Source organism: Montipora foliosa, chromosome 11 (genome assembly GCF_036669935.1).
Source record: "Montipora foliosa isolate CH-2021 chromosome 11, ASM3666993v2, whole genome shotgun sequence".
In the NCBI taxonomy this organism is placed as follows: Eukaryota; Metazoa; Cnidaria; class Anthozoa; order Scleractinia; family Acroporidae; genus Montipora; species Montipora foliosa.
Window position 1 is genome coordinate 29,539,627 of NC_090879.1, and position 14,293 is coordinate 29,553,919.

The 14,293-nt window shown below is 41.9% G+C and overlaps 1 protein-coding gene across 1 annotated transcript; it reads right to left on the reverse strand.

Moving 5' to 3' along the window:
- On the reverse strand, positions 1–14,066 carry LOC137976873 (uncharacterized). The gene is made up of 3 exons (XM_068824208.1): positions 6,637–14,066; positions 5,675–5,931; positions 1–2,118 (listed from the first exon to the last, which is right to left on the reverse strand). Exons 1-3 carry the CDS (start codon positions 14,064–14,066, stop codon positions 1,643–1,645), a joined length of 8,163 nt encoding a protein of 2,720 aa, XP_068680309.1. The 3' UTR covers positions 1–1,642.
- Positions 14,067–14,293: the final 227 nt, after the last annotated feature.

Here is a 14,293-nt window from a genome sequence, read left to right on the forward strand (position 1 = left end):
AGATTTGCTTAAGAAAACGTAAAAAGAGAGTTTCAATTTAATTTTATTTCATTCGTTCGTATAATCTCTTTATTTAGCATAGCCTGATGATACACCACAAAAAGAAGAATCACAAAACATGACAAAGTACGAGGACCAAATTCGATCCTTAAGCACTCTTTTGTATTTGTCAAGTTCTCTTGCACTGCCATTGAAAGCACCTCCAAAACCTCAAAATGTGATCACTTTTTCATCTTTTCCCTGCTTATTTTCTTTGGTGCAATTTTCAGTTCCCCTCTCCACAAAATTATTAGGGAGTTTAAGAAATGACGACGGCTAATAAGGCAACGACAACGCCACAAAATAATAATATCATTAATTGAAAGAGGAAAAATAGTCGTGCTGCACAAATTTCAGCTCATATTTTTGCGGTTCTCTGTATAAAAACGACTTGAAATCACCAAATTTGAGGTTTTGGCGACAACGTGGGCATAAAACAGAAGATTCTTTTATAGTCCATTTTTATTCAGAAACCACCCGCACTAATTTAAACCTTTAGGATACTTCGCCCACATTGTACGACGTGAACGATATAAATGATGGAATAATCGCGAAACACTTACGATAGTGCAAGTTAAGTTATATTTTGAGGTGACGTTTTCATCGATGTCACCGTCATAGATTCTTGAAGTCTCTAATGCGTAAAACGTTAACGGAAACGACAGGCTATTCTTGTCACAAAGGTAGCCTTACTATCCTCCTATTTTAGCATATTTCATTACCCCATTCAGTTGTTTCTCAAGTTTTCAGTAAGCACTCTGTAACTACAGCTAAAAGGCAAGAGGTGGGCTGAGATCAAAACTTCTAATGTAAGTTCAACCAAATTCAACTATTTTGATATACATGTATCATTTTAGCTAATTTTCTGATTCTTTGAAAGGCGACGTGATCTTTAATTTATGGAGAGTCTTCAGAAATGTGGCGATTAACTCATTTTCGTGGGTCTCCTCGGAGGTAGACGAGTATCTAAAAGCATTGGCACTTAAAATTCGCGGTAACATCTTGAAACAATTCCACGAATTTATATAGAAAGCAAATCTCAGCCCAGCGCTTGCCAATCACCGTAAATACGAAGCTCTCTGTATTGGTGTCAAGTAAAATCTCAAGTGTTTATCCTGTCTATATCCAGGCTTTTTAATATGTCTTTTTTTCACATAGTGTTCGTTCATAATGATGAAATGTTCCTGTTGCAAGGAGCGTAGCTTAAAATGGCTTACTACAGTTTTAAGAAATAAGAAATTGGCTCTGATTCAGCATTCATGCAAAGTAAAATAAAAATCTATAAGGCATATTTTTCGCAAACTAAGAAAATGTGAAATCAAAATTAGCTCAAAATCTACCAAATAGGATTTTGAGAAAAACGCAATTTAAACTACTAGCGCCCAGTCTCTCTTTAGGTACTCGGTCGTTCATTTTGGCCATTTGTTTACGTTTAAATTGTTCAATTTTCACACAGAATGGCAAAAGACTTAAGCAAACAGTAAATAGAGAATGAAAAAGATCTTGGGGCATTATTCAAAAGAGTTAGAAGTTGGGCTGTTATAATCCATTAAAACTGTAGTAAGCCCCAGGTCCCCACTCCTCCCACTTTTTTTTTGTGAAATCAACGAGGAGCAACAACTACCACAACTAAATGTCGGAGAACTTTAAATAAATAATTGTTTGGTGTTAAATAACGCGCGGAGACAATTCCTTTGCCTCTCCTAATAACATGGATTGTAACATAACTCTCAGAGTGGCGCCGAAATTTTTCTTTAATATTATTCATGGCTTGCCGGGCGTCATTTCCACTTTCATCGCCCACGATGGAATCTATCGATACCCTCGGGGAACCGGTAATATACTCTTTGGGACGTCGCACAACAACAAAATTGCGCCCTTCAAATCTAAATTCGTGGTAATACAACCCAGTCACAGCATGATTGTCCCAGCCCCAGACGGGGTTGTAAATATTCACCACCCACCAGGACTCAGGGTACCTATTTAACAACGTATCCCTAACAAGCGTGGCTAAATCCCAGTGGCTTAAACCTCTATTTGCCCGGAAGAGGTCGCGAACGTCAATCTTGAATAGGTCCGCTAAAACAATGGAGAAAAGAGAGTTAATTCAGCAAACGTTATAAACAGATTAAAAAGGAAGGTTAATTAATGGTAAAAAAGAAATTGTGTGGAAATCTGTAAGGGGAGTTCAAGGTGGGATGCAAGGTGTTAGATAGTGATGGCCGTTGAACACTGAATAGAGAAATTTAGCATAGGGTTCACATGAAACGGCTAACGACAGGCCACTGTTTGTTGTGACACCACAAAAAAAATCATTATTTTAACTTTCTTTGCAAATCGTTGGTCATGTCTCGAAACACTTGACTATAAACACTGTCGTCGTTACAGAACTCACATTAGTTGTTATGGTAACCCTTCTTACGAAGCGAAGCAAACGCACTAAATTATATCGATCGCCTCATGGGAGTGTTCTATTTGGATTTCCGTCGAAGACGCAGCAACGTGTTTAAGTTTGGAGAGAATTTATCTGAGAAATAAGACTTATCAAATCTAGGGTTCTTTTGAAGTGATCATTTTATGATTCTTCTTTCACATTGACTCGGTGTTGTAACCGACAGACAAGAGGTATTATAACGGCTCGATATTATAGCCATGTTCTTCATACTCAAGAGAAGTAGTACTCCAACCCATATCTGACTGAAGCAAGCGCAAGGAAAATCCTGAAAATCAGTTGCAGAAATGAGAGGATAGACATTTACCTCATTTAGGAACATCGTTGTGGTATTTACCGCAGATCTCCAGCATTTTAAGTCTAAGCACCGATTTAATTAAAATCGGTCAGCCTTTTGATGTTTGTGGTAAATATTTCTATAAAATTACGGACCGACTTTGTTTTCGCGCGATTGGGCCACACATCAACGAAAAACGGAGAATGCCGACCGAGTAAACGAGTTTAGTAAGACATTTATTATATCTCTGACGTAATTAGGAGCGCGGGAAAGGAAAGTAGTTGAAGTCAACTGAACGTTCAACTAAGCCCATCCCGATTATGCTAATAAAACTGGCATGTTATGCTCTTAGCAATGCTTGTTTTTTGTCCAAAAGATGCTCAAATTATCATCCTTTTTCACTGAAAATTATACTTCCTTGGTTTAAAAAATGCTCTGTTTTATTTTGAAGAGAAGTACTTACAAAATAAGGCATCACGTGTGTTTTACCAGAAGTGGATGCCAAAAAATCCCTCTCGAGCTATTTGTGCAGGAGCTACTTTTTCTTTATGACCTGCAAGTTACTTCGTGACGTTGGCGTAGCTGACGCCATCTTGTTGGGTATCACTGGGTACAACTTATGCAAAGTAACCGCTGACCGGCTAGGCGTTTTTCCAAGTCACAAGTATAAAGGAGAGACAGCCTCGATGTGTTGTACACAGATTGACACTTTTTTCCGTTCTGTTATTGTTGTAGTTAATTTGTTTGATTATTAACTTCCGTTTTATGGCTAGCCGCTTCAGGTCTCTTTGTGACGTCGTTGATTTAGAACGTAGGGTTAGTATTTCAGTAGCACGTGCTTTAAGTTAGTTTTTCGGAGTCGCATGCTAGGAGTCGTACGGAGTTTACAAGGAGCATCATTTGGAGAAATCAGGAGTTTTTTCTTTGGCATTCTTAGCATCCGGAGCACAGATCAGGTGTAAGTAGTTTTCCTTTTTTATTTCTCGCTTCCAGTCTTGTAATATTATTTGTTTTAGAATTGTAATTTCATGCCCCATTGTGACACATACAATCGGCTATTTCATTTGTAGTTTTTACCGTGAGTGATTTACCAGCGGCTCAGCCCAAATCAATTAAAAAAAAAATCTTTTAAAATTGTATACCACTTTGGTTAACCTGGCGAACTCTGGTGAGCAACACCACATGTCTGCTACACCGGGAACGCGACACTAGATGTGGAGAGCATGGAAAATTGAAGTTTTGCTAAAGGTCTTTAATTATGTTAGAACACCAAACACAAGCAAAATTATGCGTTTGGTAACACAAATGTCGATAAAATACGCGGAAAATGCTAAATTTTACTGGCGTGATGCCTCAAGGTGAAGGCAATTCGTTTGGAGAGAAAGTGCCAAAAAATGCTACTTTGACCAAATTATGCCGAAAAAGTATTAGCATAATCGGGAAAGGGGCCTACGTTCAACTGCCACAAATGATTGGAATGCGTCAAAATTCGAAAAACGAATAAATCTTGGCTTTTGCAAGTTTCAAGCAATTTCATAAGTTTGCTTTACACAAATAACACGAAAACCTGCCTTGTTAGAAAGTTGAATCAAAACTTCAAATTTTTAGTCCCCCATACTGTAGATCACGGCCCTCTAAATTAGCCAATCATAGCGTGCGTACTGTCTGAGAGTTATGATGATAACGTTTACCAAATTTGTTTTTTTGTTTTCATTTCAGTGGTATCATGTAACGACAAACATGCAAACTGTCAGCATTCCTCGTGAAAACTCTTATTTACCGTCCTGGGGATCCAGGTTTCTCCACTTATGTCCAGGTTTGACCCTAATTAGATGCATGCCCAATTTTGACATCCAACACAAAGTGTCCCTTTAAGTCTAAGCATTTGCTACCTATTTTCAACAATAAGGTAAGGGTAAAGGTTAGCGTTATTTTTAGCTTTGGGTAAATGCAGCAGTTAATCTTCACTTAAAGAGCAGCATTTGGGGGACACTTTGTGACATAAATTGTCTGTATTGTGAGACACAAGTGATGTTGAAGTTGGCTAGAAGAGCAAGGGGAAACTTTGTGACGCTTATTGAAATCCGCGTGCATCTAATTAGGGTCAAACCTGGACATATCTGTTTCTCTCCTTCCGGGCCATCGTTTTTCAAGCGAAAGCAGGGCTAAATGACCAGCATTACTAGCTTTTATTATACGGCTCTGTCTCACAAGGACTGGGAACTACCAAGTTCACGAATTTGATTGGCTAAAATCGATATTAACCGCGGTCTAGATTTTCCCATCTAGACCGGCATCTAGACCGGTAATGTTTTGCGGTGAAAAGATGCAAACTAAAATGCAAAAATATTGAGTATTTTCTTCTACCAATATTTATGGATGGAAGTGCCAAACAGCATGATGACAAAAGAGAGGATGACGAGCAAACTTTGACAGAATTAAGTTCAGCTCATCGCCACTCATCGCCGTTCGCAAGCAAAATGTCAGTTAGTACAAACCAGTTACATTAAACGAATTAAATTGTTCTTTTTTGCCATATAATAAACATCTTAGTAACCGAGCTTAGTCAGTCTGTATGGGAGAATCTTGACCTCGGTGGTGTGTACAGACCTCACTGCGTTCGGGCTGTACTCACGACCTCGGTCAAGATTCTCCCATAGAGACCTCCTGCTCGGTTAATAAGAGCTAGGTAATGCCCACGGGCCAATTACAGGCTTGCAAAAACAAAGCAAAGGTAATTAAAAAGCCATATAATAAACTACTTACTAACCGAGCTAGCTCGAGCCGTACTGGGGAATATTGGCCCTCGGTCCGTACTGCCACGACCTCGCGCCAATATTCCCCAGTACGGCCCTCGCGCTCGGTTAGAAAGACGTTAATCACCAAAGTCTCGATCTAGTACATACCCACGCTGTCGCATCTCGCTGATGCAGGTCTGCCTCCATCTCGTTGGTTTGTCCATACTCCTCCCGAGCAATAAGCCGTAGAATCGCCCTTGCGTTTATAATGTCTTCTACACATAACCGCACAGCTGTCACCTTCATAGCTACCAGTACATGTTGCCCACCCTTGGGTAACGGAAAACTGGTTCGTACACTTCTGTCTGCATTGCACCTTTGTACCACATTCTTGCCTACTTCTGACCAACCTGCACCCGGATCTTCTGAAATATGTACATAAACATACGAAAAAATCTATGTGTAAGATATACTTTTACCCCTGCAATTTTTTTACCTCGATAATTACAGAAAAATCACTTGATCATACAATTAAAATCCTCCTGGCTCTTGTCTTTGTAGACCTGCTTAGCTCCGAATCGAATGGTAAGAAGATTTTCGTCTTCTCAGATGTGGTAGGTTCAAATGGGCGAAGTTGCCAAGTACAAAATTACACTCAGAAATCATTTTCCTTGTACACGAGTATGTTGTCGGTCAAATCCGTTCTCAGGTTGAATCCGTTTTTACCTAGGTTGAATTGGTGATCCTCATTTTACCTACTGTAGGTCGAATATGCACCAACCCCCCAAAAAGGACTGAGGATTCGTTTTCCATAAATGTGTCCCGGGTCCGAATCTTGGGGCTTGTCCTGTAATTACGAGGACGTAGCTATAGCTAGTTTTATTCAATATTCATTATTATTATTATTATTATTATTATTATTATTATTATTATTATTATTATTATTATTATCCTGAGACCGGACTTTATCCGGGGTCATCCAGAGTCTAGGGTCAGCAGCTGTCATCACATATTTTCCTATTTCTCCTATATTTTGATCCTTGTGTGAAGACTGTCTCATGGATAGTTTGTACATTCGATAATTTACTGAAACAAGACTAGAATCTCGATCAAGCCAATGATTAACTTACTCGGTGCAGGAAAGACTATGGTCTGTCCACCCAGAAGATAAGCTCACCACAGAAGATGGGTAGCCTGAAAGACCGAGGGAGTCACAAATCTCCCTGCTCGCAGACTGTAGTGTAATTGGAACGCACACCCCTTCCCAAGTCTTATCGGCGGTTATTACTTCAAGTCTCCCCACATATTGAGTCGGTTTCTCTGTCAAGTTCAGTTTGCTACATGTCACTTGTATCCGTGAATTGCTGATCAATCTATGTGATAAGTGAGATGGATTAGGTAACCCCACGGACTTGCAGGAAAGGCGCACTATCCTATCCTGTGGTCCAGATGATGCAACTCTCCAAGCTCCATGTTGCCAAAGCTCTAGTGTACCAACTTTCTTACTCCACCGATCGTCCAAATCAGTTAGGCGGACCTTTAGTTCACATCTGTCGTCCACGTATCCAATCCACACTCCATCACTGCAGACTCGTCCTCCTTGAGGTATCTTCCAATCACTTTCCCATCTTGGACGATGGGTTCTTCCATGAAATCTGTGACTTGGTTGATAATGGTCATTGCAATGAATTCTTACACAATAACCTTGGAGGGGATTATTAAATGTGCCAACCGTTCTGACGTGACGTATGTAGTCGCAAGCACGGAACTCTCCATTATCAACAGGTGGGGGTCTTGGACAATGAAGAGCTTGACAAGTAGGATTTGTACTATCCCAAGATTCATCTACACAGGTGCGTTCCTTGGGTCCTTGTAGCAGAAACCCTTTCTTGCAGACATACGAAGCTTTCGATCCCTCCTTTCGACTATTTAAGGAAACTTTTCCGTTAGGTGGATTACTTAGCGATGGACATCGCTTTATTCGTGAACATGTTGGGATGGGGCTGACCCACTGGCCGTCCAAGCAGGTGGTATTCATTGTGGTGCCGTTCTCGTGAGTTATTGCGTACCCAGCAGAACAAGTGAAAACAGCGTCTGTGCCATGGAGCACTGTAGATCCTGAAGAACGTGAAGAATACCGAACTGTGGAATGCGGTACATTTACTGCAGCGCAGCTTCTCTTCCGCCCGTATGTTGTTAACGTGTGCGACACAGCTAACGTCGCATTACACTTTTCCAAGGCCAAGGCGAACACAAAGTGTAAACTGGCATTAAGAGACGTAACGACTATGGAAGTTCTTCCACTTACTGGAGTATATTGAATGCCTGTTGGATCTGCTGTAGAAAATTTCACTAAGAGTAGCTTCGTACTCGGATGCGATAAAATGCCTTGACCCGGTTGCTCCCATGACAATGTTACATTCGCCCCGTCTGCGGACTCAACATCAAATCTGGAATCGTCTTCAATGAATGAAACACTGCGGTTCAATTGGTCCATTCTTGATGATATATCTGATAATGCAAATGCCGGCCACATTGTGTCGTTGAAGACCATCGAAAGGTGCTTGTATTTTGCACTCACGTTCCAATTTTGAATTATCACCGTTAAAAGTTGACCGTGAAAAAGCTCTGCCGCCAAGTCAAGGTCACTAACTTGCAAGTGTAGGTCATCGCCAACCAAGAATAGGCAGACTTCACTGGAGTTCAAATGAGCCAGGGAAAGAACGTCTTCAATTTCATCATCTGCGAAGTTGTCGATGATTTTCAAACCAGAAGCTTGGTAGAGGATATACAAGTCGCGTCCTTCACCTCCGACAAATTTATCGTTACCACCACGAGCAATAATTGTGTCGTTTCCTTCAAGACCAAAGAGTGAATTAGCGGAATCCGAACCAGTCAGGGTGTCGTTATGAATGGTCCCATACACGTTTTCAATGCTTATGTACGTGTCTCCCTCAGCATCGACTCCTTTTCCGAATCCAAGCAGTAGATCGATTTTAACACCTTTGCGCAGAAATCCATCACCTTTGAAGGAAACTGTATCGCTTCCATTACCTCCATCAATAACATCAGCACCATTCCCAGCATAGATGAAATCATCTCCTGCGCCAGCAAAAATATGATCATCACCATCGCCACCAAAAACAATATCAACAGCTTGTCCACCATAAATCTTGTCGTTTCCAGCTTTTCCCTCGAAGGTTGTTCCAATTGTTCCTGTTCGTAAAACATCAGCTGCATTGCCACCTTCTATTGTTCTTGTATTGTTACTTCCCGTTAAATCGTTTGTGGCAGTAAGTGATCCCTTTAAATCTTGGGCAGAAGACAGTATTTTGTCCTCTTGTGGTTTAATGTTTTGTGGGCTTGTGAGGTCAGTGCGATCGATGGAGATGATTTTTTTAAACGGTATTTCTTTTGAAAATTCAAAGGTAACTTTATCAGTAGTTATTACCTGAAGATGCTGATAACTGACATTTAGAAAATAGCTTCGAATTCGAATGCCGAGGGAACTGGGACGTGAACTAGATTCAAGTATGACGTCGTTTTGGCCATGGAAATACAATCGAATGTCGCTGAATTCCAGACCGATATGAAGAGTATCTGTCTTGTTGTCGACCGCAAAGTTGTTGATTTCGTTAAACTCGCCATATCCATGGTTCAGCACGTAAGTGTCCGATCCGTTTCTTCCTTCCAAGTATTGATAGTTGTAACCGTTGCCCGCGCCGGGATCAAGGTAGTTATTGAGTTTATTGCCATAAATCCTGTAACTGCAATGACTAGAATTCAGCTGGAAACGGACCACGTTTTTCCAAGGATCGCTTGTCAAATCGTAAGTGACTAGCCCTCCTTGACACTCTGAGCTTTTGCATGTGCACTGCGTTGGATCCTTGGAGACTTCGGTTGGATCGAGCTTCGCTGTCTTGTTACTTACTCGTAAGGTTATTCCGTCCACGGTCCTAATCCAAAGATGCTGATAATTCACAGAATCAAACCAATTGATGAGCGATACAGTGGGTGTTCCGTGCCTTGATGAAACCGTAAAATTGGAGCCGCTTTTCTCTGCACGTAGGTTGCCGAACGTTTCATCTAAGTACAACACATCATCTTTCGTGCGATTGTCAAAATTGTTTATCATCGAGTGGGTACATCGTTTCTTGACAACATAATTGTCGCTGCCTTCTCCTCCCTCCAGATAATCTTCCCCTCCAGTGCAACTCAAAAAATTGGTCTGTTTATTTCCCACAATGAAATCGTTGTGTAAAGAATCGGAAACGGTAGCGACATGGTCAAAACCAGTGGGTTTGATGCACCGTGGAGGAGAAGGCATATCTGACAAATCGACGCAGACGTCAGTGCTGAACGTACTGTAATCAAGCATTATAGGTACTTTGGATGGTACGATTGTATCCACACTTCGAGAGCCAGTGACATTAAAGACAACGTGATCTGACGATGTGAATAGCATGTGTCTATACTGGTATCCAGTCGTCCAGTTAGTTACTGTGAAGCAGTTGGCAGTCGGATTGCTCCTGTCTGTCACGGATAAATCAGATGTCGTAAATTGCAGGTCGATTCTTTCAAAAGGCACATTAAATATCACAATATCGGTGGTGTTTAAATAATCAGGTGCATCGTTATGAATAGTGTCACAACCTTCATTTTCTCGAATAACATAAGTATCTTCTCCTTTTCCTCCATTCAAGACATCAGCTCCACGACCTCCGTCTATCACGTTACTGAGATCATTGCCTACAATGGTGTCAGAGCTATTGGAGCCCGAAGCTTGCTTGACTCTCTTGAATGCCGGTTCACTGAGCAAGACGGTTTGAGAGCTGTTTGCTCCGCTAAAATCCACTGCCACTGCAACACAAACAATCTCAGGATCGGAGGCACTGTTAGGCGATTGCTCCGCGAGGAATATCACTCCATCTTTGCTACGAAATGATATGTGACGATAATAAGTTGCATCTCCTTGAGTGAACCAGTTCTTGATACGAATGTGATGGCTCCTGGAGTATGTGATGTCAACATCGTTTCCGGTATTATGACATCGGATGTTTGCATAATCAACGTTGATGACAACAATGTCGCGCATGGCATCCTCAGCAAAGTTATCGATTATTGTCTTACCGCCGTCAGACTGAATGAAGTAGACGTCGGTTCCACCTCCTCCAGTTACAGTCGAAAGTTCTGGTCCGAGGTAAAAGGTGTCGCTGCCACCGCGCCCGTACAAATTGTAATGGTAACTTCCAGTCACCGTCTTAAGATCCAATTTGCCAAAGTTGCACTCCTGGTCCTCTTTTCCCGGTGGTTTTGTTGTTGGCTTGGGTTTCTGTACTGCATAAAATGTGTTGTTGTCTGAGTTACCATAATAAGTCCCATAAGCAGAGTTTTCGTGCAATCGAGCGTCGCAAATAACGTCAAATGACTTTATTGGAATAACAAACCATAGTTTCGCTGTTTCATGTTTGTATACGAAATCCCTGGATTCTCCTATGCCAAGAACAATATCTTTGAGACTTGAATCCACCCTAAATGTTCTTCGTTTTGTGACGTTCGTACCACTTACATCTCCAATTTCCACAGTTGCTAGATTATTATCATGGAGCCGGAAGTTTATGAAGCCACCAAAACTCGACAGGCTTCCTTGAGTAAAGTCGATTGTTTCTCCACCTCCCTTCTTTTCTCCAACAATTTTAAAATAATTATCAGGGTTCGTCAAGTTACGAAGAAGTTCATTGTCATAGTCCTCCTGTCTTTGATAGGACTCCAGCTGCCTTCTTAAACCCCCTGTTAAGAAATCTGCCACCCCGTCCAAAATCCCTTTTACTAGTGCGCCAAGAAATTGTAGACCAGCCCATGGACTATTCCAGTTTACTTTCTCCATTTCAGACATTATATCAATGTAGAAGTCGTCTATAGCCATCCGGATAATGGAAAGAATGATTACTAATGGTTCCGTGATCACTTCTGCTTCTGGACAAAGTGTCCCAATTAGGTTCAGAGCTGTGGTGCTTACATCCAGTGCTAGATCGATCACACGTAATGGAAGCAGTTTAAGGTCGTCTGGGTCACTTAAATCCAAATCTGCCAGTTGTTCTATATCTTGTTCAATGAAATACACGTCGAACGCAAGTCCTACTCCAGGAATGTCCCCCAAAAGCTTTCCAACTCCTTTTTCCATGAACCTCTCCACCTTGGTGGAGAATCGCTCCAAGCCCCTCTCAAAATTTAAGCCTTCTGCCAGTGATTTGGCAGCGCTACTTAAGACATGTTTACCAAGCTTTGAAACGATTTCATTTAAGCCGGTCAATCCTCCGAATGTGTGTGCTGCCTGGGTTAACGATATACTCCCACGAACGTAATCACCATTGTTGAAGTAGTCTGCAGCTCCCAGGACAGAAAAAATTAAGCCATGGACAGCCAAGCCCTTGTTTACTTTGGCGTATGCCTCACTAGCTCCAGCTCTGCGAGACCTTGCTATATTATCTTTGATCAGCTTGGGCGTGGCCAACTCATTAGAGCTTAGTGGGAACTCAATATGGTCCCGTAACTTCGAATCGCGACGATCCACAACATCGAGCTCAACCTTGTCATCGGATACTTTGATCGATTCTTCATCAACATAAACAGAGTCCTTGTCAGTTAACTTGCAGACGGAACGTCTTTTCCTTCGGCGCTTATCTGCACAAAGCCTTGCAACTTTTCTGAAGAGAACGTCTCCATCGTGATCATCAGCGGCACGTTTACGCACCAAGTACGAGGGAATGTCTGTATTGCCTTCCCTGTGCATAAATTCCCGACCGGCGTTAGTGCCCCCTTGTTGTCTTGCAGGAAAAGCTCTTTCATTGAAGATCGTATCGATCTTTACATTTGTGTTCACGTCTTCAAGCATTCCCTGGACTACTTGATCCATTGCAGGGCTACGTCCGGCTATCCCACCAATTCGTGAAAGTCTAGGAAGCTCATGAGCTTCGGGAAATCTATTTTCCGTCCGGATTATCCTTAACAGTTCGGTCAAAAATCTCGCCTTAACCTCTTGGGTAGGCTGTGCTGCTTCAGCAACCATTGAAATCACCATAAATTCTACTGCAGCTCGAACTGCATCAGGAGATGGTTGCCCGCCTACTTTTATTTTGTCTTCAAATGAAGGCTGATCATTTAGCTTTGAATCCAAGGCACTTTGCATCGCATCTGCCAGTTCCCCATGGTCGGCATTGGCCAGATAGTTATCGACGATGATATCATAGTCTGGTTTACTCAAGGGGTTATAACTCTTTCCTGGTTTTGGTGGTCTTGGAGTGGTAGTTGACCATTCGTGGTCATTGGTGTGAACAGTTATTTGGTGTCTGCCACCAAATCGCCCGCTCCTGCTCAACCGAAACCTCCTTACTTCGCCGCCGATCGGAACTTCAAAGTGTGTGTGCCTTTGCTGCCGTTGTGGAAATGTATATATGTCATTGTAAAACTGTAACAATTTGAATATTTGCTTCAAGGATACCTCGCCATTTTCGTTAATTTTAACCAGTTTGTAACTGTTTGGTTCTGTTCCAACTGTCGTTTCCTCGATAATGGGTTTTTGTTGGCCATTCACAGTAGTTTGTAGTCCCTTGAGGCGTTCCCATTCGTCTCTGGCCTGGTCAGCGCTATGGAGCAAGCTCTGAGTGAATTCAAACCTCAGTTTCGTTTTTCTTTCACTCTCTAAATCTTGACTGAAATCTCTTGCAAGGCCGTCCATCCTCTGATCAATATCCGCTTTTACACTCGTGAGCCATGAAGCCGGATCCAAACCACTGAGATCTTTTCTGAGGGTGGAAGAACCAGCAAGAACATCTTTGGCAGCCTGAAATGCCTGTTCCCTTTCCTGGTCTGTTACAGTGTTTAAGGGGTCATTTGCTGTTAGCTTTTCATTAAAGTCTGGCTGGCTTGCCACTTTTGCATCCAATGACTCTATGGTGGCTTCCTGCAACGCTGTCCTAAGGGCAGGCTTTACATTGGCATCATCTAGTGCTCTAACAGTTGTTGAAAGGTCAGACAAATCCACGAACTGGTTCACGCCACCTGGAATGGTATGTTCGGCACTGATTGAAAACTTCCCACCAGTTCGATGAGTAACTTTGAACTTTTGATATTCCGAGCCAATGGGAACATCAAAATAGGTGGGCTTTGTTTCGCCACCATAAAGGAGTGGGTAATACTGCATGAAATTGAACACTTCTTTCAATCGTAAGTCCCCCACTTTTTCGAACCTCACGTGTTTTCCTTTTTCACTTCCAGTTGTTTGAACCGTTTCAGTGATTTCCCCTTCTCGGATTGATTGTTTCCACTTTCTCTCAACGTAGTTCTTCACTATCGCTCTGTCAAGGGCCCTCTGAATTTCTTCGCGATCGGCCACGGTCAGTACCCTCTTGAGCGCTGGGTATGCCATATTCACAGCACCATTGTGAATTGCGTGGTCCAGCCGTGCGGTTTGATCACAAAGTACCGGATTGGGAAAGACGTGATACAAAAGAATCAAACCAGTTGCAATCCACGAGGCCGCAACCATAGAAATTGCCATATTTTTGAACAGTCACGATGAGCTTAACCGTCTACACGATGAATCTGAAGCTTAAGAACAAAACGGTAAAACGGTGTTACAAATGACGTTGAACTGCTGGTAAAAATCATAGGATGAACTTTTAAACAAACTTTTGTCAACTGATCTACATTCGTAATATTGGCTTGTGATATTTGTATATCATCGTATTTGATTGTCGAAATAAAGTTGTGACCATTTTATATCCG